This window comes from Geotrypetes seraphini, chromosome 4, assembly GCF_902459505.1.
Source record: "Geotrypetes seraphini chromosome 4, aGeoSer1.1, whole genome shotgun sequence".
Classification (NCBI taxonomy): domain Eukaryota; kingdom Metazoa; phylum Chordata; class Amphibia; order Gymnophiona; family Dermophiidae; genus Geotrypetes; species Geotrypetes seraphini.
This window is the reverse complement of record NC_047087.1, coordinates 218,472,380-218,497,885: the sequence shown is the minus strand read 5'-3', so window position 1 is coordinate 218,497,885 and position 25,506 is coordinate 218,472,380. Positions and strand designations below refer to the sequence as shown.

Sequence of the window (25,506 nt, the reverse complement as noted above, 5' to 3'; positions counted from 1 at the left end):
CTTTGTATGAGCAGCCAGTGATGTGCTTCTAAGCAAGTCGTACTACAGTTAAAACAAAGAGCTGTCCAAAGACCAATACTTATATAAACACCATCAAAGAAACTGGACCCTATGCATATCTGGACCAACAGTTTCCTCATCTGAAGTCTGTGCAAATATGAACATAAGGATATAATTTCAAAAGACGTTGAAAGAGAGCTACAGTCCACAGTTTGTAGGGTTTCAAAGTCACATTTTCCTTTGTTAAGCATAGTCAACATAGCAGCAGTAAAAAAAAAAAAAGTATACTTTGTCGTCTGTATGTTTTGTATTCCTAGTATGGTAGCAAAACATACTAAGGTATTTTCCTCCAGATTTGAAAGTTCTTTTGTTTGGTACCAAAGAACAACGCAAGTCATTAAAAACCAGTCCATTGCACAAGAAAGCATATAGTTCCATGAGGTCACGTCAGCATTTCAATTCCTTGAATTAGAAGACTAGTCATGTCAAATTTCTGGAAGAACTGTAGTGTGAAACTGTATTCTGTTCCAGTCAGAGAAGGTAAGCTGCCATCTCTTTTTTGTTAAAAATTCAGTTCTTTGGGTTCCTCCCATGAGAAACCGCTTCGGCCAAAATGACCATAGCATGCTGTTTTCTGATAAATTGGCTTCTTTAAGTCAAGATCCCTGTGCGGTGAGAAAAAATAAAGTTTTGTTGTTAAATAGCTCAGCAAAATGCCATATCACATTCTGTGGGTATTATTTCCTTCTTTGTGGGATGCTAAGAATTATGCTAGCATCAGTTATTCATAGTATCTCAGATTATTAAGGTACATCCATAACCAAAATGATTTATGCGCTTAAGTGGTTGACTTTGGACTTACTGTAGCCACATAAATCACTGTCACTACAAATGTGGGCCCTTTGACCAGTTAAATTTTAACAAGACAACTCACTGTCCAGTTAAAATTTGTCCAAATAACTATGGGAGGGATCGGATGAATTTTGTGATTATAACTTATAAATATATGGATTGTTGACTGTCAACATCAAGAAACATTTACTCATTTTAAAGTCTACACAGAGAATAGAGCTAGGATAGTTCCCTTTTCAGCTTATCATACAAAATACTGTAAATATATATTCAGAGTCTGGTGTCACCTCAGTAACAGCAGCACAAAATCCTTCCACTCGTGAAATTTCCTATGATTTCACCAGAAAAGCCATTTTCTCCATGATGACGCCTCTGAATATCATGCGACATGGCTGCTGGCCGGCTAAGTACCAGTGAAAATCAAGGGTTTGACTTTAACCTACTTTCCATTCTGTTGCAAATACTTGGAGTCTGAGGTACCATAGGATCATCATTTAGAAATTTCCTCCCTTCTATGCCTTATCCTTTTTCCTTCCCAATCTGGCCATAAACTACTAACTAGGACTGAGAAAAATCTTTTTCCTGTCAACCATGTTCATTAAATGATAAATTGAAAAAAAAAAAAAAAAAAAAAAAAAGCAGTAGATATTTATCAATGTCTATGGAACATTTACCTGACAATCACTCCAGGCCGAAGGTCAAAGTTCTGGTTTACAATATGCAGTAGTTCTTTTTCTGTCTTTTGGGAGGTTCCATAAGTGAACAATGAAATAGAGAGAGGCTGAGCCACTCCAATAGCATATGAAACCTTAAGTGGAAGAAAGAAGCGATTACTTATAAAACTATAGTCATATTCTCTACAACATGTTTATTTGATAGCACATATATAATTTCAACTACACAAAACAAAACATCAAAACCAGAAAAAGAATGAAATATACCATCACTGTATGATTGGCATCTACCGTAGAATATAATTTAAAATGATTTTATTCTGAGACAGCCTGAGAGAACAAATGTGCCTTTAAATATTTTCTAAATTGAAGTACCGACGCCATCAAGCCTACTGTATATACTCAAATATAAACCGATCCAAATATAAACCTAAGGGCCTCTTCTACTAAACCACGCTAGCGTTTTAGCGCTGGGAGCCGCACTGAATGAACCGCACTGCTCCCGACGCTCAAAAGAACTCTATGAGCGTCGGGAGCAGCGCGAGCCATTCAGTGCAGCTCCTAGCGCGGTTTAGTAGAAGAGGGGGTAAGTAACCATTTATCCCAAAAAAGGGCAAAAAACATTGACTTGAATATAAACCGAGGTTAGAAATTTGGGTCATCATGGTGAGCCATTCTACAAAGACTAGATGCCCTTGCCATAAGTTCAGATGTTATTCCTTTAATGCACTGCGGTTCAACCATGTTTCCTTGTCTCATATGTCTGTCGCTGCCCTGGAATTCCCTGTGCCGTTTCAGAGTCCCCTGCCTTGTCCATTATTCATACAAAGTAAAGTCATACAGTAGCAGTGTATATGCTTTAACCCAAGAAAGAGGAATAAAAACGTCAAGGTCTTGACTGAATGAATCTTTCAAAGAAAAAGGTCACAAACCCTAAAATCATCTCTGGGAACACTGCTTCTTCACTTTAAAAAACAGCTAGCAAAACCCTACTGCAGTCATAGAAAAGAAACCTACAAGAAAACAATCCAGAGCTGGAAAAATGATATTTTCTACACTACTATTACTAACCTTCTAGCCATCACCTAATCTGAAACAAAACTTAGCAAAAGTAAATTTCCAATGGAAACGCAGAAAGAAGATAGTCACAAATCCCCACAAAACTTAGCAATGGATAAGGGTTAATATGATGTCCCTCCTTCCACCCCTCCTTCCCCAAGATGTCCTGGAAGCTGCCATGCACTTGGACACCTACATCCCCCCACTCCAGACCAGAATTGATCTTACTAGTGCTGAAAAAAAATCCTCCGTGTTGGGCCGGTGTGGGGCCTTGAGTATCCGGTTCCATCAGCTCCAATATTCTCAGACAGAGAGAGTTGGCAGGCCTTGAGCATACGCAGACACTCAAGGCCTCACACCATCCCAACATGGAGGATCACTGGCAAAGTTTTAAGTGCCTGTAAATAAAATGCCAGTTGGGAGTGGGGACTGTACTACTACTACTATTAATTATTTCTATAGCGCTACTAGACATAAGCAGCGCTGAACAGAGTCGCAAAGAAGAAAACAGTCCCTGCTCAATAGAGCTTACAATCTAAACAGCCAAGACAGACAAACAGGATGTCATGGATACAGTTAAGGGGAGCAGTTAATCAGCTGGCTAGGTTGGAGGGCAGAGGGGAGTACAGGACAATCAAGCCATTGTGACATCACTGATGAGGTTGGCTCTTATTGGTGGAATGAGGCATTATGGCATCACAAGCTTAGCTCTGCTTCCCAAAGACAAGCAGGATGTCATGGAAACAGTTAAGGGGAATGGTCAACCAGTGGGCTGGGTTGGAGAGCAGAGGAGTAGGGTTAAGGATTGAAAGCTATATCAAAGGTGGGTATTCAGTCTGCTTTTATACAAAGTAAGGGAAGGGGCTTGACAAACTCAGGTAATTTATTCCAGGCATAGGGGGCAGCTAAATGAAAGGAATAAAGTCTATAATTGGCAGTGGAGGAGAAGGGTAAAACTATGAGTGACTTATCTGAGGAATGGAGCTCTCTGGGAGGTGTATAAGTAGAAGAGAGGAGAGTTATTCAGGGGCAACAGAATGAATACACTTGTTGGTCAGCAATACTGTATGTGATGGCAGATAGTAAGCCAGTGAAGTGACTTAAGGAGAGGGGTGACATGAGCATAGCGAGGTTGGTAGAAGATAAGTTGTGCAGCAGTGTTTTGCACAGATTGCAAGGGGGAGGTTACGAGAGCGTGGACAAGGGTCTGGATAGTGTGCTCAGAGAGGAAGAGGCGAATTTTGATGATATTAAAGAGACAGATGTGAAAGGACTTAGCAGCTTGTTGGATAAGCATAGAAAATGAGAGGTCGGAATCAAAGACGACTCCAAGGTTGCAAGTAGAGGAGACTGGAACAATAATAGTATTATTTACCGAGATGGAGAAAGGAGGAGGAGGAGGAGCAGAGGGTGGAGCAGCTCATTCATGGACATATTTAGTTTCAGATGATGGCAGGACATCCAGGCAGCAATGTCAGCCAAACAGGCAGAGACTTTTTCTTGGACTTTAGGTGAAATTTCAGGTATAGAGAGGTAGATCTGGGAGTCATCAGCATATAGGTGATACTGGAAGCCATGGGAGGAGATCAGGGCACCGTGGGAAGAGGTGTAGAGAGAGAAGAGAAGAGGTCCTAGGAGGTACGCCAACTGCTAGCGGGGTAGCAGCAGAAGAGGAACCACCAACACATACACTAAAGGTGCATTGGGAGAGGTAGGAGGCAAACCAGGAGAGGACAGATTCACGGAATCCAAGCAAGGATAGCGTATCAAGGAGTAAGCTGGGATAAACACTATCAAAGGCAACAGACAGGTCAAGAAGAATGAGGATTGAGTAAAGGCCCTTAGATCTGGCCATGAACAAGTCACTGCAGACTTTAGTGAAAGCAGTCTCTGTGGAGTGTTGGGGGCGAAAATCAGATTGTAGAGGATCAAGAATCTGTCGAGTTGAAAGGAAGTCCAGACAGCGATGGACAACAGCACGCTCAAGTATCATGGATAGGAACGGAAGAAGGGAGATAGGGCGATAGTTGGACGGGCAGGTTGGGTCCAGCAAGAGTTTTTTGAGAAGCGGCTTAACCATCGCATGTTTGAAGGCAGCAGTGGAAACAGATAGATTGAGAATATGGCATATGGGAGGGATAACAGTATGTGAGATGAGGTCGAGTAGAGAGGTGGGAATAGGGTCTGAGGGACATGTGGTAGGCTTGGCTGAAGACAGAAGTTGTGCAGTTTTTTCCTCTGTGATTTCAGAGAAGGAAGAAAAGTCAGGGGTAGTTGACGGAGGGACAGATTGTAGGTATCGAAGCACATGACAGCCAATTGGCTTTCTGGCAGTTGTGCTCGAGGATTCGTCAACTTCAGAGTTTTGAAAACTCACCTGTTTCAGTTATCAAGATTTCAATCAGTACTCACCATGAGAGACAGGACCCCTGAAGAAGGCAAATTTGATTGCTGAAACATGGCCTTTGTAGGGTCTAGTTTCTAGTTTGTTCCGAGACATGTTGTTTACTTTGCATTGCTCGACACAAACTGTTGCATTTTAAATTTTAATAAACATTATATTTTAAATTTATTTCCTGGGACACCAGGAACTGGTTCCACCTTTTGTGGCTTTGGCCGCAGGAAGGAGGTGGAACAGCTAGGAGGACCCGTGGCCGGTGGTAGAACGGCATTAATTCGCTAACTACACAGATTTTGCCTGTGTCAGCAAGGCTAGGAGGATTTAAACTAATTGCCATTAATCAGCCTCTTCTAATGTCACTGTTACTGCACCACCATGCCCTCCTGGAGGCCGGGCCCAGGGAATCTTGCTCCCTCCCCCAACAGCCATGTGTAGAGGGGTTAAAACATGCATTCCAACTCCTATTTTACTTTTCACAGAGCCTTTTGTAAAATAGATAGACATTTCATACATCCCAGACTTGGAGGCTGGAATTCTCCACTGAACGTGCTTTCTAAAATACATGTGCCCTTGCAGAATAGAACTTAATTGATTTCCTGACAATCCCACTTACAACCCCCCCCCCCAAAAAAAAAAAACTGTTCCCCCAGTATTCAGCCAGTGGCGGTATGCATTTTGCTGCCCACCTTTAATGTTATTCCCATGCTTTGGCACTGAATATCTTGGGGGGGGGGGGGTTTGACCACCTAACACATAGCTGGTTAAGTCAATATTCAGTCCCTCACTGCATAAGCCAAACCGCTTAAAGATAGGACTGCAATTTATATGGCCCACTTTAAGCAGCTTATTAATGCAGTGAGGGAGCTGAATATTGGCATGTAACCTGACTCCAACCCTGGAATGCCCACGAGTTAGCCGCCGCCTTTGAATTAGGCACTAACTTGTCATTTTTAGAGGAGATAACCGGTTACGTGCTAATGAAAATGACTGGATTGCTGTGAACAAGCAATCTAACTGGTTAGTTAAATCATTTTGAATATTGGCCAGTGTATGTCTACGCTAAAGTGGTATATTTATATATGGATACTCAGTTATAGACTTGACCTGAAATGCTAATTTCCAAATTAGGCTCACTTTTCTTAAGTAGGCTGTGAAAACTGTAAGGCTGTTTATAGGTATTCTGCATGCTGTTTCAGATTCTTTACGCTGGGATTTACTAAATGGCGCTAGACGTTTTTAGCGCAGGTCGGCGAGGTAAATACTTTGACGCTCATAGGAATTCTATGAGCATAGTGCTGTTTAGTAAAAAGAGCCCTTAATTCGTAATTTTTCAATTTGCATTTTGTATTTTTATCTTTTCACTACATTTTATTCTTTAGTTTTTTTTAGGGCTGTATTTCAAATTAAGATTTGAAATTGCGATTAATTGCACAATTAAAAGTATATATATTAATTTTTTACCACTGCAGCTCCTTGTGACTCGGCAATAGAGGGTTAAGTGACTTGCCCAGAGTCACAAGGAGCTGCAGTTGGGAAAAAAATAGCATATTGTGCGATTAATCATGATTACAATTTTAATCAAAATGCAGCCTTACTCCAAATATGTACAGAAAGGAAAAAAGATAAGAAAAAGTCACATTTTCCTGTTACCCCCCTCCCTTCCACCTCTAGAAAATCCTGAAAATGTACCTGAACCAGCACACGTTGACACAGCTTTGCTTTCACCAGGGATTTTGCAACCCACCGTGCAGCATATGCAGCCGATCGGTCCACTTTAGTATAATCTTTGCCTGAAAAAGCGCCGCCGCCATGCGCACCCCATCCTCCATAAGTGTCCACGATAATCTTTCGACCAGTAACCCCAGCATCACCCTGTAACATTGGAAAACCACACGTCATCTTTTCTAGATGAAAGCATTAAGCAGAAAATGCAGTTTGTTGATCACTACCCAAAGGCATTCTTTCCCCATCCTGCTGCACGAGGGATGGGAGGGTGGGAAGGATAGAAGCTGGGCAAGGGTCCTGCTGCACAAGGGATGGGAGGGAGGGGAGGAAAGATGCTGCACATGCGGGAGAGAGAAAGGAAAGAGGAAGAATTGGGGTGAAGGAGAGGAAGGGAGAGATGATCATGACATACCCCAAAAATAAGACCTAGTGCGTTTTTTGGGCCTAAAATTAATATGACACTGTCTCATTTTCGGGGACACACAGTATATATAGGGGTAGTTTTAGAGCACTAGGTTTAGGTTTCTTCCAGCATGACAGCGCTCTCCATGTCACAATAAATTTAAAAAAAAATATATATATATATATTTTTTTTTTAATATATTGTGACATGGAGAGCGCTGTCATGCTGGAAGAAACCTAAACCTAGTGCTCTAAAACTACCCCTAAACCTGCTCCTAGAAGCAGACAGATTAGGGACACTGCCCTGCAGAATTTAGCCCTAATGAAAGGTAGCCCAAAATTGACCTGATTATACTTGCCCAGTTGTAATGTAGGGAAGGCTAAAAGTAAAGAACTACAAGGACCAGCAGGCACCAGGCTGGGGATAGCAAAACCCACAAAGGGATTAGCTCCTGCAATCAGCTTTTCTGGGGGTAGGGCTAAACAGCAGGAAAGCTATCCAGGCTCATTAGCAAAGAACCAGAAAGCCACAGGTGAACCTAGAGACAATCAGCACAGGGTTAGAGAAAAGGGTGTGGTCTCTAGGCAATGGAAGCAGCCACAAACCTTTAGCATGCCTGAACCCTTGGAAAGAGGCAGACCGGTGCAATCCAGGGAACAGAGGCCAGAAACCAGCATTTCCCATAATTTGGATAGGAAATGTCAGTAGATGTGTTTGCAGGCATTGTCTAGAAGAAGGGTTCATGCTGGTGGGGTAGGTAGTCTTTCCTCGTCTTGCTATCGTAGAGGTCGGTTGGGGATATAAGTTGAAAGTTTCTTTGCCATGTAAGATGGGATCATTCCATTAAAGAATTTGAAAGTTAGTGCCAGGGCTTTAAAGATGCAGGGTTTCTGGATGGGCAGCCAATGTACACCGGTCAGAGCTGAAGTGATGGGGTGGATATAGTTAAGTTCTTCAGAAGGTGAACTAGTGATTTGCAGTAGCCCATGTGGGATAAGACATAGGCATAGAGCCATTGAGTGCATTTTCCTTTGGAGAAGTTTGAATGGATTTTCCATAGTTGGTGCAGGTAGTAGAAAGAGGTCAACACCAACTGTGAGATATGACCTGTTAGTGATAGATCTGCATCAAGGGTAATTCCAAGGTTGTGTACTTGATCCTTAGCTTTGAGGGTTACATTATCCCAGGAGAAGGGATCTAGCTAGGTACTTGGAACATGGGTTGGCCACTGTTGGAAACAGAATACTGGGCTTGATGGACTTTCAGACTGTCCCAGTATGGCAATTTTTACGTTCTTAAGTTCTTAGGAATACATCAGCACTGAGAGGGCCTTCACCTTCATCGATGTCAAGTATCAAATAGTGACCACCAGGACTGGGCATTCTCTGATCTCTTTCCAAGAATAAGAAAGGATTCAACATCATCCTCATCAACACTGAGAGACCTGAAAGGCATGTGTTAAATAGAGACCAAGAAGCACTGGCATTGATCCCTCTTGATGCATGGTATTGAGAACTATGAGGCATCCCCAGTGTGAGGGCCACTCACCCTCTTCAGATCTGGATGAGGTGCAACTGTATCACTGATACTACCCTGGTAAATTCAAATGACCTGACCAAGCCAGCTGAACCCCAGTCTTCACCAATGGCAGCCCTTAAGGAGTGGCTTTGGGCCACTCTAAGAGGAGATGAAGCAGGTGATTGCTCAACAGGAAGCCATGGCATCAAGGGCATCAGAGCTGGCACCACAGGCATTCTAGCCCATTCTGGAGAATTAGGCACTGCCTGTGGAGGAGCACAAGAACATAAGAACAAGAGTTGCCATACTGGAACAAACCAAAGGTCAATCAAGCCCAATAACCTGTTTCCAACAGTGGCCAACCCAGGTCACAAGTTTTTGGCAAGATCCTAAAAAGTAAAACAGAGTTTATGTTGCTTATCCTAGAAATAAGCAATGAATTTTGCCATCTTAATAATGGCTTATGGACTTTTCATTTAGGAAATTATTCAAACCTTTTTTTAAAACCCTGCTAAGCTAACTGCTTTCATTACGTTCTCTGGCAATAAATTCCAGAGTTTAATTACACAATGAGTGAAGAAATATTTTCTCCAGTTTGAGTTACATTTACTACTTAGTAGCTTCATTGCATGCCCCTTTGTCCTGGTATTTTTGGAAAGAGTAAACAAGCAATTCAATTCTAGTCATTCCACTCCACTTTATATTTTATACAACTCCATCATATCTTCTCTAGTCATCTCTTCCCCAACTGAAGAGCCCTAGCCTCTTTAGCCTTTCCTCATAGGGAAGTTATCCTATCCCCTTTACCATTTTTATTGCCATTTTGGAAACCAACATGTATATATGCTGCTAAATCACTCCTATTGAGCTTGCTCAATGAGCATTTTTTACAAACCTACACATACAAGGGAGCAGTTGTAAGTAGAGAATGACACGATGACAAAATTCATCACCGTTCCCGTCCCTGCGGATAACCGCGGTAAACAATCTTCATGTCATTCTTTAAGGAGAGAGGGAAGAATCAGAGTATGAATGGCCTCAACCACTGACCCTCAAGCTTTGCTTTGAAGAATGCTGGTGTAGAAGGACTGAGTGTCTATTTTTAGTGAAATAGACACTAAAAATGACATGGGATTATTTCCCACGGTTATCCGCGGGGATGGGAAAGGTGATGAGTTTTGTCACCGTGTTATTCTCTAGTTGTAAGTCCCGAGGTTGATGTATTAGGACATATGTGTGCATTCTCTTACAGAAATAGGAACCTCATATATGTGTAGATTTTAGTTCTACCCAATACCTAAATTCAACCCTTTTTTAATGTACTGTACATGTGAAGGGCAATGCTATAATGTAGCACATTGGCCAGAACAGCTAACTTTGAGTGGACATGAAATCTCTCTCTGTCCTCCCCCTACCCCTGATCTCCACCCTTTTCTCAGTTCCTCCCCAGCTAAAAATATAAGTATCTGAACTGGCAAGGATTCCCAAACCCTGCCAAGTGCAGACTTCCTCCTCCAGCGGCCAGAACTCCTTCCAAGCTTGGCAACAGCTTGCAGTGTCCCCAAATTACTGCTGGTCTTCTGTACATGCTCAGTTATCACATATGTATGAAACACTAGCCATTACATCTAATCCAAAGATCTCTCTCTCGCCTCACTCACTGTTACAACTGTAATGCTGTAACCGCATTGAATCATTATTGAAAAATTGTGACATATAAGCATAGTAGAAACCAAAGCATATATGGGGTAGTGGATCAGGGACATCACCGTCTGCCGAGCATGGAAAGATTTCTAGCCACCGGAGGAGGTCTACAGCTGGCAGGTCTTGTGGATTCACACCACCCATAGCAAATGCACATATTTTAGGTGATCTTAAGCCCAAAGTAGGTCATTTAGGTGATCTTAAGCCCAAAGTAGGTCAGTAACTACCCACCTGGGTCCACCCATGGCTATGCTACTGACTTCTGCGTGTAAGTGGTAACCAGATACTTAAATGCTATTCTGTAATGTGTGTGTAACTTACATAGGGCCTGACTCTATATATCATGCCTAAAAAATCAGTACAACTAGTATGGCGCTAAGCGTGATTCTATGAAAGTTATGTGCAGCTTATAGAATTACTCATAATGCCTAAATGCCTGCACCTAAGTTGTGCGCACATCTGTGCATAAGCTAAAACTTGCGAATAGCTTAAATGAACGCCCATGATCTACCCTTAACCACACCCCCTTTTCAGATTCATGCACTCAAACTGATGCATAATAATTTGGGTAGTGCGCCTACCAAGTTGCACATGTAACTGTTAATTAATGCCAATCAGCATCAATTATGAGAAATAATAGCCAATTAAAATTATCAGCCCCAATTAGGCCTACTGATCAATTAAGTTGTGTACGTACATCGGCTCCACGCATCGATGTATGCGCACAACTTTAGGCGCCAGATACAGAATTTGGGGGATAGTGCGTAAAATGAAAGGAGGATATAATACATGGACAGAGCATGAGTGGGACATGGACGGGGCTCCAAGTACATAACACTGTAACTTACACACATTCCAACTACAGTTAGACACCCACAGTTATATAAGCTCTATGGCTGCTGTAACTGTGGACAAGTAATTATCCTGTGCTAGTCTTCTAATAAAGAACCTGGGCACCCTGGATCTGTTATAGCATTAGGCTTCTACCAAGCATCCTTGGGACACCTGAATAGAGGTGCACAATTGTAGATTGCGGGAGTGTTCCAAGACATTTTGGAAGGTATCTTAAGCCATGTTCCTGACAGTAGCCCTTCTCCGGAAAGGAATACCTGGTAAACAATGGATTGGGAAGTACAGATGGCCACGTCAGGTGACATGGGGGATGAAGCGTGGTATGATCCGAAGGCTGGAAATTGAAGCAGAGAATGAATACTGGCTGAGCAGACCGTACATGACAAAAGAACAGGAACATGACCATGCAAGAGAACGACGGATTGCAGATTGGGAAGCTTTGAAAAACCTTCAGAAATCAAACTTTCCAGCACACAGATATGCAGTGGACCACTTCAATCATCTAAATGTGACAAAAAAATGGACAAAAGCCTAAAAAAAGAATTTCTAACTAATACTTGCACCCATGACTTGATTTATTAAAAGCCTCTAAGCTGCCAAAAAAAAAAAAAAAAAGAACTGTCCCTATAGTGCAGATATACATGTGCAATTGCTTTCTAAAAAAAAAAAAAAAAAAAATCTGTTTTTTACACATTTAAGTGCAGGCATTTACATCTGTATCGTGAATGAGGCTCGTACATTAAGAGCCTTTTCCTCTTAACTAGGAAGGCCTCACACCTTTCCTGAGAGGCTCCACAAATATCAGTGAATAACAAGAACTGTTAAGAACATAAGTATTGCCGCTGCTGGGTCAGACCAGTGGTCCATCATGCCCAGCAGTCCGCTCACGCGGTAGCCCTCAGGTCAAAGACCAGCGCCCTAACTGAGACCAGCCCTACTGTGTACGTCCGTGTTCAGCAGGAACTTATCTAGCTTTGCCTTGAATCCCTGGAGGGTGTTTTCCCCTATGGATTCAAGGCAAAGCTAGATAAGTTCCTGTTGAAATCAAAAAGATAACCTATTTAACTAACATATTTAAAAGGATGTCACTTAGGAGACATGCTAGCTCAATCCCATTTTATTTGTGTGGAACAAGCGCAGTTATATTTGGAAAGAATCATTTGAAAGATAAATTATTGTGATCAACATAGCGCCTGACCCCAATTTTTTTGTAGCTCTCAGTTACCTGAATTTATTAGACTGAAAATCAAGTTTGACATTTAATTCTTTATGTACAAAAACAAAAACTAAGAACAGAATCTAGATTAGAGATGTTGTTTTTTTTAAAAAAAAGACTGAAGGCTTCTTTCTGTACATTAGCATTTCAGGGATCATATAGATCATTTGTAAAATTTAATCGGGAGATTTATGAAAATGTGACCGACTGTTATATTATTGTGATTTTTTTTTGGTCTTTTTTGAATGTTGTCTTTTTAAGATTGTTGTGTGAGGATTTAAAGATGTTTATTTGAACTGATACATAAATGAACCATTATTGTAAATTGCTTTGTTTTGCTTTATATGTGATTTTTGTTCCCCGCTTAGATTTGTGGATAGGCGGGTTATAAATCATTTTAAATAAATAAATAAATAAGGGGGTATATCATAAGAACATAAGACTAGCCTTACTGGGTCAGACCAATGGTCCATCAAGCCCAGAAGCCCATCCTCACGGTGGCCAATCCAGGTCACCAGTACCTGGCAAAAAAACCCCGAAGAGTAGCAACATTCCTGCTACCAATCCAGGGCAAGATGTGTATTAATATTTGATGTCCCTGCAGAGAGTTTTATATACAACAGATTGTTAGAACAAACATTTTACAGGAACAGATTATTGAGGATTCCTTTATTTTACATCATTCTTTTGAAGATCTAATAATGTCAGTTTTGGATATTCCTCAGAAAAACCCCTGAGGTACAGTAGAGATCAAGATGCATTTCTTTTATTTTGTGACCTGTATATCCTTTCTAACTTGGAGCTACTACTTCTATATGTTGATGTTGGTTGGCCTTTGTGACTTACAGATATGTGGACTATAGTGGTTAATTTCTTTACATTTTTTTAATTTTTCCGAGGTACATATAATTTTTTTTTTCTTTTGCAAACTCTCTGTCACCTATCAAGAACCAGTATGCACACAGGCAACCAAGATAGCAGAGCTAGTTGGGAGAAGTGGAATGTTTGTTCTGCACTGGACCATGAAGGAAGCAAGGTTTCCAGATGGGCCTCTAGGAAATGCTACAATAAACAGGCTCCTTCTGGTTCCTTGAAAATTCAAACTTTTTCCTTTCCTAGAAATCTAGCTGTAAAAATCCTAAATTTTTAAGTTGCCACAAGAAATAACAATTACTACATCACTTGGGTCTCCCAAGTTTAACTCTCTCAAAAGTCTCAGTATCTTGTTTCAATGTTCCTTTTATTTTTTTATTTTTTTGGGGGGGGTGCGGGTGTCTCCTTCCTTGATAACATACACCTCATGTGGGGTCATGGGAAGTGCAGATGAAACCATACAGGTCTTGGAGAGATGATGCATAGAAAATACCCTCATTCTATTAATCATTGCCTTCCAATTAAGGAGGCCCAATGTAAGTTTTGTTAGGAGCATGAAAGAACTGGCACCTCCTTTATTGTACACTCCTCTGCCCCATGATTCACTATCCTTCAATTAAAAGGGCTAGTTTATATTTTGCTACTTCCAAGAGAAGTGACACTATATCTAGACAGCAAAGGAAACATAAAAGAAACATGAAAGAGAACAAAGAAGGTTTATTGCTTGACCTTAGGTTATCAGAGCTAATGAATATACTTTTCCCTATTCAGCCCATCTTACAGAATAACATATAAAAAAAAATCAAGCCCTAAATCTAGCAGGTCTGGACTTTGTCCTACATGGAAGTCAGTGTTTTGCTCTCCCAGAAGAACAAACTCCCTAACTTCTCCATATGTGTGTCCAGTGGCGTACCTAGGGTATGTGGCACCCGGGGCCCATCATTTTTTGACACCCCCCCCCCCCCCCATGTAAAAAATTTTTTTTTTTTTTTTTTTTGCAATAACCATGAAATGGAATAAATGGTCAGAATAGAAACAGGCAGTGAAAATTTTTTTTTATTGAACCTCATATATGTAACCATTATTCCAAACATAACATAACATAAATTATGTCTAAATTGTCATGACATTAGAAGTACATATGGAGTAGTTGCAGGTGATGCTTGGGACAGTTCTGATTATGTTAGTTTGGTTTTATGTGTTTTTTGAATAGAATGGTTTTTATTTCTTTTTTGAAGGTTTTGTAGTCTGTGGTCGATGTCAATTGGTTGTAGAGTTGGGGGTTGAGTGTTGCAGCTCGAATGGCTAGGAGGTTGTCGAACAGTTTTTTCCTTTTGACGTTTTTGGTTGGAGGGTGTGTGAATGGTGCACAAGTTCTCCTATGTCTGTTTGAAGTGGATTGAATTATTTAGCTGAAGAAATTAGTTACCCCCCATTCCACACACATTAATTCTCTTCCATTTTTGTTCCCATTATAAAAAACACTGATAAGTTCCCAGAAAAAAAATACATTAAAATAAGAAGTGAAAACAAAGGCCCCTACAGATGAGAACATAACATAAGAATAGCCTAACTGGGTCAGACCAATGGTCCATCATGCCCAGTAGCCCATTCTCATGGTAGCCAATCCAGGACACTAATACCTGGTCAAAACCCAAAGAGTAGCAACATTCCATGCTACCGATCCAGGGCAAGCAGACACTTCCCCCATGTCTTAATAACAGATTATGGACTTTTCCTCCAGGAATTTGTCCAAATCTTTCTTAAAACCAGCTACACTATCTGCTTTTACCATAACTTCTGGCCACTTCATTTTTAAGTTTAGATCTTTCCTTTCAAACAGAGACCTTGCTAGATGTCAAATACAGCACAAGGTAACTTCACATGGACTTAGCTGTGCAGGAAATGTGAATCTCCTCATACACCCACCATATAGTGCAAAAATGTGCAAAGGTCTGTTTTTTTCTTTCGATCACTACATAGCCTAATGCCACACAAGCAGCGCTGTTACAAACATATTCTGTAGGTCAATGCTAAGGATAACAAAGTTTCCTTCCTTGGACCAGAAGGAGATAAACCACTGGAAGAGATCCCAAAACAACACCCAAAGACCCACTCAGTGTGTGAATCAGTTGAGTGGAGTGGACTAACTGGGGGGTGGAAATGGGCCCGGAGTTTGCTCAGCAGAATTTCCCAGACCACCTCTTCCTCTCAACACATTGACACGCTGCCACCATCACCACTAGGAACACCTCACTGGGTAGGCCAGCTATGCTATAAACTTTATAAAACATTATTATATTTTCTTATAAAGCACATATTTTAACTGACCTCTCTGACATCCTCAGCCTTTCCATTCACAAAAATAGAAGGAAGAAAAGTTCCCATTTCCTGCTGTCTCATGTCCCCGGCCTATACAATATTTTTTTTCTGCAGACCCTTCAAAAGTCTGACCAAATCCTCGTTTCACTTGCATTATAAAGTACTGAGGATGCCATCTCTCCCCAATCCCAGGTCCTAAAGTCTAAGACAGTAGCGCAAACTAATGCTGCCAGATACAGGAAAAAAAAATTTTGATTCGATTCAGCCCTATTGAATTGGTTTTTCAATTCGATTTTCCTGCCCAGTTGGGTGATTTTTTTCAAAACTCCTGGTGGGTTTTATAGCTTTTTCACCCCCTTTGGCTTCTCCTAACCACACTGGCGCTGTGGTGTAAATAAAATAAAGAAACAAAAAGGACTTTTCCTCTTTCTGTTAAATCCTAGCTCTCGTTTGCAGTCCAACACCAGCTCTGGCAGGATACACATTTCAAATCTGACATGTTATAATCACAAAACAGAAAATAAAATTAATTTTTCTACCTTTTGTTGTCTGGTTATATTTCAAATCTTGTTGGTCCAAGGCTCTGGTTTTCTTCTGATAACTTGCTTGCCAGGGTCTCCTTCTTTCTGCATGCTAACCATCCATCTGCCAACTCTGTCCTCCCTTTCCATTTCCCTTCCCTTCCCAGGAAGTCTGGTATCTTTCCTTTTTTTCATCTCCCTCCACAGATCCACCTTTTCTTAAATACCCTTTCATCCGGCATCTCTCCCTCCTTCCCCACCATCCCAGAGTCCACCATCTCTCCGTTTCTTTTCCTAATTACCCTCCTATCCAGTATCTCTATCCCTCCTCCACACCATCCCTTGTGTCCAATTTCTCTCCCTTTCTGTTCCTTCCCTCCCTAAATCCCATGGTCCATCATCTCTCTCCCTCTCCTCTATTTTCAGACCCATTATTTCTTCCCCCCCCCCCCAAAGTTTGGCATATGCATGTCTCTTTGAACACCCCCTTCCCTCCGTGTACTTCTAAATCATGGTCCCCCCCCAAAGGCCTGTCCCCCCTTAAAGGTCTGCCTGTCCCACCTTGAAGGCCTGCACCCCCCTTGAAGGACTGCACCCCCCCCGAAGGCCTGCACTCCCTTGAAGGTCTGCACCCCCCCGAAGGCCTGTCCCCCCCTTGAAGGCCTGTCCCACCCCCTTGTAGGCCTGTCCCCCCCTTGTAGGCCTGTCCCCCCTTTAAGGCCTGCCTGCCTGCCTTTCCCCCCCTTGAAGGCCTGTCTCTCCCTTGAAGGCCTGCACCCCCCTTGAAGGCCTGCACCCCCCCTTGTAGGCCTGTCCCCCCCCCTTGTAGGCCTGTCCCCCCCTTGAAGGCCTGCCTGCCTTTCCCCCCTTGAAGGCCTGTTCCCCCCCTTGAAGGCCTGCACCCCCTTGAAGGTCTGCACCCCCCCAAAGGCCTACACCCCCCCCCGAAGGCCTGCACCCCCCTGAAGGCCTGCCTGCCCCCCTTGAAGGCCTGCACCCCTTGAAGGTCTTCACCCCCCCCCGAAGGCCTGTCCCCCCTTGAAGGCCTGCCTGCCTGCCTGTCACCCCCTCCCCCTTGAAAGCCTGCTTGCCTGCCCGCCCGCCCCACCCTGAAGGCCTGATGCCCCGACCCACCCCGAAGGACCGCTCGCCCCCCTGGCCTCCCCGCGCACCACCTATGAAGCAGCCGCAGCAGGATCGCGAAGTCAGCGTCAGCGATCCCTGCGCTGCTTCCTGCGCCAAGGTCCCGCCCCTCCTCTGACGTCAGAGGAGGGGCGGGATCGCGGCGCAGGAAGCAGCGCAGGGATGCTGACGCTGACTTCGCGATCCTGCTGCGGGCTGCTTCACAGGTGGTGCAGGAAGGTCAGTGGGGCGAGCGGTCCTTCGGGGGTGGCGGGGGACTGAACGGCAAGGCCGGGAACACCCCCTTAGGGCTGGTACCCGGGGCGGCCCGCCCCCCCCCGCCCCCCCCTAGGTACGCCACTGTGTGTGTCTCTATTTGTTCTGTTCTGTTTTTTTATAGAAGTATTTGTGTCATATTTTAATAGTTATCCTTAAAGCCTTATGAGTCTTAGGCTGGGCTTTAAGATTACTATCTATACTATTTTTTTGTATAACATTTTTTTCTCTATGAGTGTGTGAGGAAATAATCTAACCAGAGAAGTTTCTGACAGTGCACAGATTGTGGTGAGTGAGTTCTTTGGTGCTGGGTGTATATGAGGTAAGTGTTTGGGCTTTAGCAGTGTATCGCAAACTGTGTGCCTTTTGAGATTTTAAGTGTGCCACAGCTCACAGGGCAGGAAGAGAGGGTCCTGCGCCTGTGTCAGCTGACTTCTACCGTTGCATTGCACGTATCTGCCAGGACTCCTGTCTTCCTTGTCTCTGTGCCCCTGGACCAGCAGCGGCAGCTCTGTGTGCTTTTAACTTTGGCACACAGCTGCTGCTAGCAGTAGTTTAGCCCAGTTTCATCAGGCAGCCTCAGGGCCTTCGCAAGGCCAGCCTGCATCACATCATCGAAGACATGGGCCTAGCAAAGGCCCTGAGGCTGCCTGATGAAACCGGGCTAAACTACTGCTAGCGGTAGCTCTGTGCTGAAGTTAAAAGCGCACAGTGAGCTGCCGCTAGCAGTGACAGGAGAGGTATTGCTGGACAGGGAAGGGAGAAGGGGGTACTGCTGAACATGGGGAGCAGGGAAGGGGAAGAAGTACTGCTGGACAGGGGGGAGGAGGGAAGGGAGAAGGGGTAATGCTGGACAAGGTGGGGAGGAGGGAAGGGGTAATGCTGGACAGGTGGGAGGAGGAAAAGAAGAAGGGGTAATGCTGGATGGGGAGGAGGGAAGGGAGAAGGGGCAATGCTAGAAAGGGGGAAGGAGGGAAGGGAGAAGGGGCAATGCTGGATGGGGGAGGGAAGGGAGAAGGGGTAATGCTGGATGGGGGAAGAGGGAAGGGAGAAGGGGTAATGCTGGATGGGGCGAGGAGGGAAGGGAGAAGGGGTAATGCTAGACAGGGGGGAGGAGGGAAGGGAGAAGGGGTAATGCCAGACAGGGGGGAGGAGGGAATGGAGAAGAGGTAATGCTGGACCTGGCAGGAGGAGGGAATGGAGAAGGGGTAATGCTGGACCTGACAGAAAGGGAGGGAAAGGAAAGGTGCTACACAATGGAGGGGAGGGTGAGATGGTGCTTGGGGAGAGAGCATGTTGGGTTGGGGATGGGAAGGAGGGATGCCACTCGAGGGAAAAGGCAAGGACAGAGAAAGAAAGCGTGCAGGAGGGAGAAAGTGTTGGACTCATGGGAGAGGGGACAGAAAGGAGTGAAGGAGAAATGTTACACTCTGGTGCAGGGAGAGAGGGCAGAGAGTGAAAAGTTGGACTCATGGAGGGAGAGAGAGAGAGAGAGAGAGAGATGTTGGTTGGGGGAGTGAAGGAGGACCAGAGGAGAAGCATGCAGGAGGAAGAGAGAAAAAATGTTGGACTGGAGGAAAGGAGGGCGAAATGTTGGACTGGGAGAGGGGCCAGAAAGGAGGAAGGGAAGGGAGATGGACTGCAGGGGGCAGAAAGGAGGAAGGGAAAGAGAAATGTTACATGGGGGGAGCGATGACTAATGGAAGGAAGAGATATCAGATCAGGGAATAGAACGGAAGGAGGGGAGTCTGGTAACACTATAGAAATAATAATAGTAGTAGTAAAGAGAGATGGCAGATTATGGGAAGGAGAGGAGAGAGATGCCAGACTTGGAAGGAGGGAAAAGAAGGAGAGAGATGTTAGACCATGGAAATAGGGAGGGAAGGAGAGAGAGATAGTAGATTTTGAGAAGAAAGCAGAAAAATGGAAATATTGAATGTTAAGTTAATGCCAAAGATGGATGCAAGGCAGAAAGTGAAGACAGAGCGAAAAACAGTCAATGGATAAGAAGGCCCTGGAAACATAGTTAAAAGCACAGAAAAATAAAGTCACCAGACAACAAAGGTAGGGAAAATTATTTTATTTTCAATATAGTGATTGAAATGTGTCAGTTTTGAGAATTTATATCTGCTGTGTATATTGTGTGTATATGAAAAATGAATGGATAAAATTGCATTACAATTAGTAAAAGAGGTGGGATCTGAGGAAGAGCTTGGATGAGTCTAGGGTAGAGTTTGGGAAGTCTGTGGTTGGGGGTACTCAGTTGATATTTGTTAACTTCCCTGTTGGCACACCCTACTGGCATTTTAGGGCCTGTCTGGAAGGCCTCTGCGCATGCGTGTATGTCAGCATGATGATGTCACACATGCATGTGATGTCATCACAGAAACGTCCGCGCATTTCTGGGTGCCTCGAGCTATGGCCACTACCTTTAGTGTGCCCCAGCTCAAAAAAGTTTAAGAGACACTGGGCTATAAGATGGCTCTAGGACATTTTTGTCCACTGGAGGGTGCTCTAGGTTCAAACACCTTTCAAACATAAGTTTGTTTTATGCTTCATGAACAGCAATTCTCTAGTTCTTAGGGGGAGCACATGAATTGGTGATGGAGGTAATAGTGCTGGGAAAATCTAATACAACAGCACTTTAAAAAAAGGAGACTATGATAACATGAGGAGAATGGTAAAAAAGAAACTTAAAGATGCAGCTGCAAAGGTCAAAAATATATATCGGGCATGGATGTTATTTAAAAATACCATCCTGAAAGCTCAAACTGGATATATTGCATGTATTAAAAAAGGAGAAAGGAAGACCAAACGACAGCTAGCATGGTTAATGACTGAGGTAAAGGAAGCTATTAGAGCTAAAAGAGAATCTTCTAGAAAGTGGAAGAAGGGTCTGACTGAAAATAATTGTAAACAGCACAAGGAGTGTCAAGTCAAATGGAAGACGCTAATAAGGAAGTCAAAGAGAGACCATGAATAGAAGATTGTGCTGGAATCAAAAACACACAGTAAAAACTTTTTCAGGTATATTAAAAGCAAGAAGACGGGAAGATAATTGGTTGGACTTCTAGATGACCAAGGGATAAAAGGAGCTCTCACGGAAGGCAAGGCCTTAGTGGAGAGATTAAATGAATTCTTTGCTTTAGTCTTCACTGATGAACACGTGCGGGAGTTACTGGTGAAACTAATACAAATCTCTGTAACATTGGATGATGTAATAGGTAAATTTGATAAACTGAACAGTAACAAATCGCCTGGATCGGATGGTATACATCCCAGAGTGCTACAAGAATTAAAAAGCTATTGTTAATAATTTGTAATTTTTCTTTAAAATCCAGCATAATACCAGAAGACTGGAAGGTTGCCAACGTGATGCTGATTTTTATAAAGGATTCTAGAGGTGATCCAGGAAATTATAGAACGGTGAGTTTGATATCAATGCCGGGCAAAATGGTAGAGACTATTATAATGAACAAAATGACAGAATATATATGTAAGCATGGATTAATGCAAGAAAACCAGCATGGATTTAGTCAAGGGAAATCTTGCCTCACCAATCTACTGCATTTCTTTCAAGGAGTGAATGAACATGTGGATAAAGGTGATCCAGTTGATATTGTGTATTTTGATTTTTAAAAGCTATTTGACAAAGGGCTAGATTCACTAAGTTCCGACAACTTAGCGAACCCTTTGCGACCCGATTCACTAACCTCTGTCCCGATCATCCTCCAATCCGCGCATGCAAATGAGGGGGAATGGCATTCTAATGTAGGCAGGCAGCAAGTCACTAAAAAAACATGAGGGACACTGACTGGGCTGACTGATCCAAAAATAAGCGTTCAGGTCCTTTCCAACTGCCCTGCCTTCTGACGCCCTGCTCTCTGCCCCGATCCATGCCCTCCCCCACAGTGCAAGCTTGTGGTTTTAGCCCGCGGGTTTAAATCACAGGCTTGTGAAGAAAAAAAAAGTAAAGTTTCCTGCTCTGCCGGGCATGAAGGGCCAGCACATGTGCAGACCATCTACAGATGGTCTGCGCATGCGTCAGGATCGCTGAAGAGCGATCCGGGCGGTCGGTTGGGAGCGTGATTCCAATCGCCCTCATTTGCATGATCCGTGGCCTTAGTGAATCTGGGCCAAAGTACCTCATGAAAGACTTCTGAGGAAATTAGAAAGTCATGGGATAGGAATGTCCTATTAAGGATTAAGAACTGGTTGAAAGACAGAAAACAGAATAGGTTTGAATGGTTAATATTTTCAACGGAGATGGGTAAATAGTGGGGCTGGGGAATTTCCTCTGCCGTGTCCCTAATTATTTCATCAGTAACGTGGTACACAGAAGGCCCTGGCGAGAAGGCCACAAAGCAGCCTGTTTAGAGTGCTGCTGGCCCAACACTGCTCCGCAGGAAGGTATTTATGTCTCGCGGTTGGCAGGATTCGGATGAGGGGGAAGGATGGAGGGTCAGCAGGGGTTCAGCTGTGCAGTGGGGGCGGGTGCTGAAGGGTTCTGCTGCACAAGGGATGGGAGGGAGGGAAGGATAGAAGCTGGGCAAGGGTTCTGCTGCACAGGGGGATGGAGGGATAGTAAGATGCTACAGAGAGAAGGCACAAGGGAATGGGTGAGAGGGAAGGAAAGATGTTGCACATGTGGAGGCAAGAAAGGAAAGAAGAACTGGGGTGAAGGAGAGGAAGGGAGAGATGATCATGTACATGAAAAAATAAGCCCTACCCAAAAATAAGACCTAGTGTGTTTTTTGGGCCTCAAATGAATATAAGAAACTGTCTTATTTTCTGGTAAACACGGTAATGGATGAGGACAAACACACAGTATTATTTAAAATTCTTCATCAAACATCAATCTTAAATTCTCCAATGGACTTCAATGGCTAACCTCAGGTAATAGAAAAAAGAAAAAAAAACCTTGAAGATTAAATAGCCAATTTCTTCATCAGTCCAAAATATTAAATTTCACCAATTCATTTCGTTTTCCTAGTTTCCATACAAAAGCTCACATCTTGTATTCATAATTCATGATGCGTTACTCATCTTAGTACTGCAGATCTCAAATGGGAAACTAAGAAAATGAAATAAATTGGTGAAATTTAATATTTTGGACTGATGAAAAAAATTGGCTATTTAATCCTCAAGGTTTTATTGTATTACCTGAGGTTAGCCACTGAAGTCCGTTATAGAATTTAAGATTGATATTTGATGAGGGACTTTGAATAATAATGTATATTTTATAAAACACATACATTCATGCCTACTAACATTCAGGTCTGCTCCTGTCATTGCCCACAATTTCAACAGGATTTGTACTAGTATTTATTTAAAGACACATAGAGGGACATTTTAGAAAGGATATATAACACTTGAATGTGGACGTCCCAGTCATTACATCACAAATGCATGTCTTTCTCACAGGTATTTCAGAATACGATACAGCCTCTTCTAAAATACATGTTAGATGGATGTCCATGTGCTAGAAACCACCAGCATAAACATTCAATTTATGAAGAGGGCAAAATGAGGGACATGGACATCTTGTGGTACCACAGAACTGACCATTCATATAATATTTTAAAAACGGTCATTAAAACATTTGCTGACTTGTGAGAAGTTTGTAACTATTTATAGAAAAATGTATTTCTCCCTCCTCTTTTGTGGTTTCAAAGTACTGGAAACGGAGCTGGATATACTGTATTAGCTCTTATTTTTCTGTTTTATCTCAAACCATTTTCCTTTTTTGAACCAGAAAATTTTTTCGTCTTTCTCTACATGTGCTTTTAATTTTGGGAAGTTCATCAAATAAAGATGATACTTTTATGTAAAGTGCATAACCTGTGGACGTTCTTTTTGGAGTGGGTATAGAGTTCATTTTTGGCAGGGAAGGCTTCAGGGAGTTCTGCTTCCCCCCTGCCTACCAAGGCCCACCTTCAGCTAAAAGTAACCCCTGTATTATGACCAAACAGTCTCCACTTCCCTCCTCAGTTACAGCTCTTTGAAGCAAGAGGTGACCAGTTCGTTGAGGACACACAAAACTTACCTGGGGGCCTCCAATGACAAAACGCCCACTGGGCTGCAAATGGTAAACAGTTTTTTCATCCAGGTATTTGGCTGGAACCACAGGCTTAATCACTTGCTCCCTCAGGGTTTGGCGCATCTCGTCTAGTGAGATAGTTTCATCATGCTGCACAGATATCACAATGGTATGCACACGTACTGGGATGACTGCTCCATTTTCCTGGACATATTTAACTGTCACCTGAGCGGGAAGAAATATAAGTAAATGGGGTATCTGCAATATGTGTGTGAACTTTATTGTTCAGCAAGTCAATCCATGCCGATAATTGCCAATTAACAAATTATCGGTACTAATTAGAATTTACAAGCACAATTTTCTAAGCGTATTCTATAAATATGTGTGTATATTCTAGTGCGCAGACCTCAAAAGGGGAAAAGGCCAAGGGAGGAGCGTGGGCGGGCCACGGGTATGCCTAAAAGTTACAGAATATGCCTGATCTGAACACAACTTAGATGTAGGCATTTAGGCATAGCTTTCATTTGCATAATTGCCTGTGCCTAAATGTTTAAGTCCCGTGACTGGGCACCATGTGTGATTCTATAAACTGTGCCTAATTCCAGAGGTGGTTTATAGAACTGCACTAAGCGCCAACCTTTTTGGCGCCAAATTTGGTCCACATTTGGACTTTACATTGTGATACAATGGCGTGTTTCCCCTTTCTCCATTTGCAAATTTGTACATGTCTGTCTGGGGACTGGATATGAAAAGACACAGAAGTCTTTCCCCTAAGATGTGCTAATGGATTTAGCGCGCACTTACGATTCGTGCACTCTTAATAGAAAATGGACTTCTTAGCAATTTGTCACCTGCTAAATCATTAGCATGTGCTAAATCTGTTAGTGCACTTAGTAAAAGGACTCAATAGTCTTATTAGAATGGGAGGGGCTGTATGAAGCACCTGCCCTTCTCTGTCTTTCTGTGTATGTTTGTGTATATGCATGTGTATGTTTGCCAGTATGTATGTGTGTCTGTCGTTGTGCTTATGCATACAGATAAACAAATGGATAGAGTCTCTCCAGTAAGCATTATTACTTGGGTGAAAGGTACCTATCTATAAATCATAGCAATCATCTATGAAGCAACATGATGTAATTATAGCATTTATTTATTTTACATTTTACACTTTACTATACCGCTACAACTGTTCAGGACATAACTACAATCTAAAACTTTGGAGGGGAAAACGAGGAAAAGAGCGCCATCGTGTATATAGGAAAGAAGCAAATCATTCACCCAAGACAAAGGGTAGAGTGTAGAGACAGGGCTAGTAGGACAATGACTCTGCATGGAGTACCCTGAATGCATCTAAGACCCAAGTTCTTCATGCTAAGTGGACGAGAAGGCTCTGTTGAAGAGCCACATCATGAAGGCAACTTTGAATTCCTTAAGAGAGGGAATACTGCGGAATAGAGAGAGGAACAGAATTCCAGTAGAATGGGCCTGTAAAGCAGAATGCTCAGTGACGTGTAGATTTGAGTTTCATCTGACATGCTCCAGGTCGTACTAGCCAAAAGTTGTTCAGTGAACGCAGAGGACGGGCTGGACTTTAAAGGATGGTTAGGCAGGCAAGTTAATCACAGACAATAAAAACTGACAGCAAAGAAAGACTACAGAAGCCATCAAATAATTTATACGAGCATGAATTAGCAACTTTAACATATTAAAGGTCGATATTCAAAGCAGTTTAACCAGCCAGAAGTGGCTCCTGGATGGTTAAATTGCCTGTTTGGAGCTAACTATTAATTTTCAGCAGCACTTATCCAGTTAGCGCTGAACTAAAAAAAAACAAAAAACCAGTTATTTTGGGGGTGTTCTGGGGGCACTTGACCAGTTAAGTACCAATATTCAGTAATTAACTGGCCAGGGTAACTGCATAAACAGGTATTTGCACCACTCCTGCACA

The 25,506-nt window shown here is 42.9% G+C and overlaps 1 protein-coding gene across 2 annotated transcripts in view; it reads right to left on the bottom strand.

Moving 5' to 3' along the window:
- Positions 1-303: 303 nt before the first annotated feature.
- The window catches only part of MAT1A (methionine adenosyltransferase 1A), an 84,987-nt gene continuing 59,784 nt past the window's right edge, over positions 304-25,506 (bottom strand). The window contains exons 6-9 of one of the 2 annotated variants that reach the window (XM_033943681.1): positions 23,565-23,783; positions 6,676-6,858; positions 1,527-1,660; positions 304-665 (exon numbers count right to left, since the gene is read on the bottom strand). In XM_033943681.1, the coding sequence (XP_033799572.1) occupies positions 563-665; positions 1,527-1,660; positions 6,676-6,858; positions 23,565-23,783 (639 nt within the window). In that variant the 3' untranslated portion in view covers positions 304-562. Of the gene's footprint in view, positions 666-1,526; positions 1,661-6,675; positions 6,859-11,294; positions 11,523-23,564; positions 23,784-25,506 lie in introns of those variants that run through there. The other variant, XM_033943682.1, reaches the window with a different exon arrangement.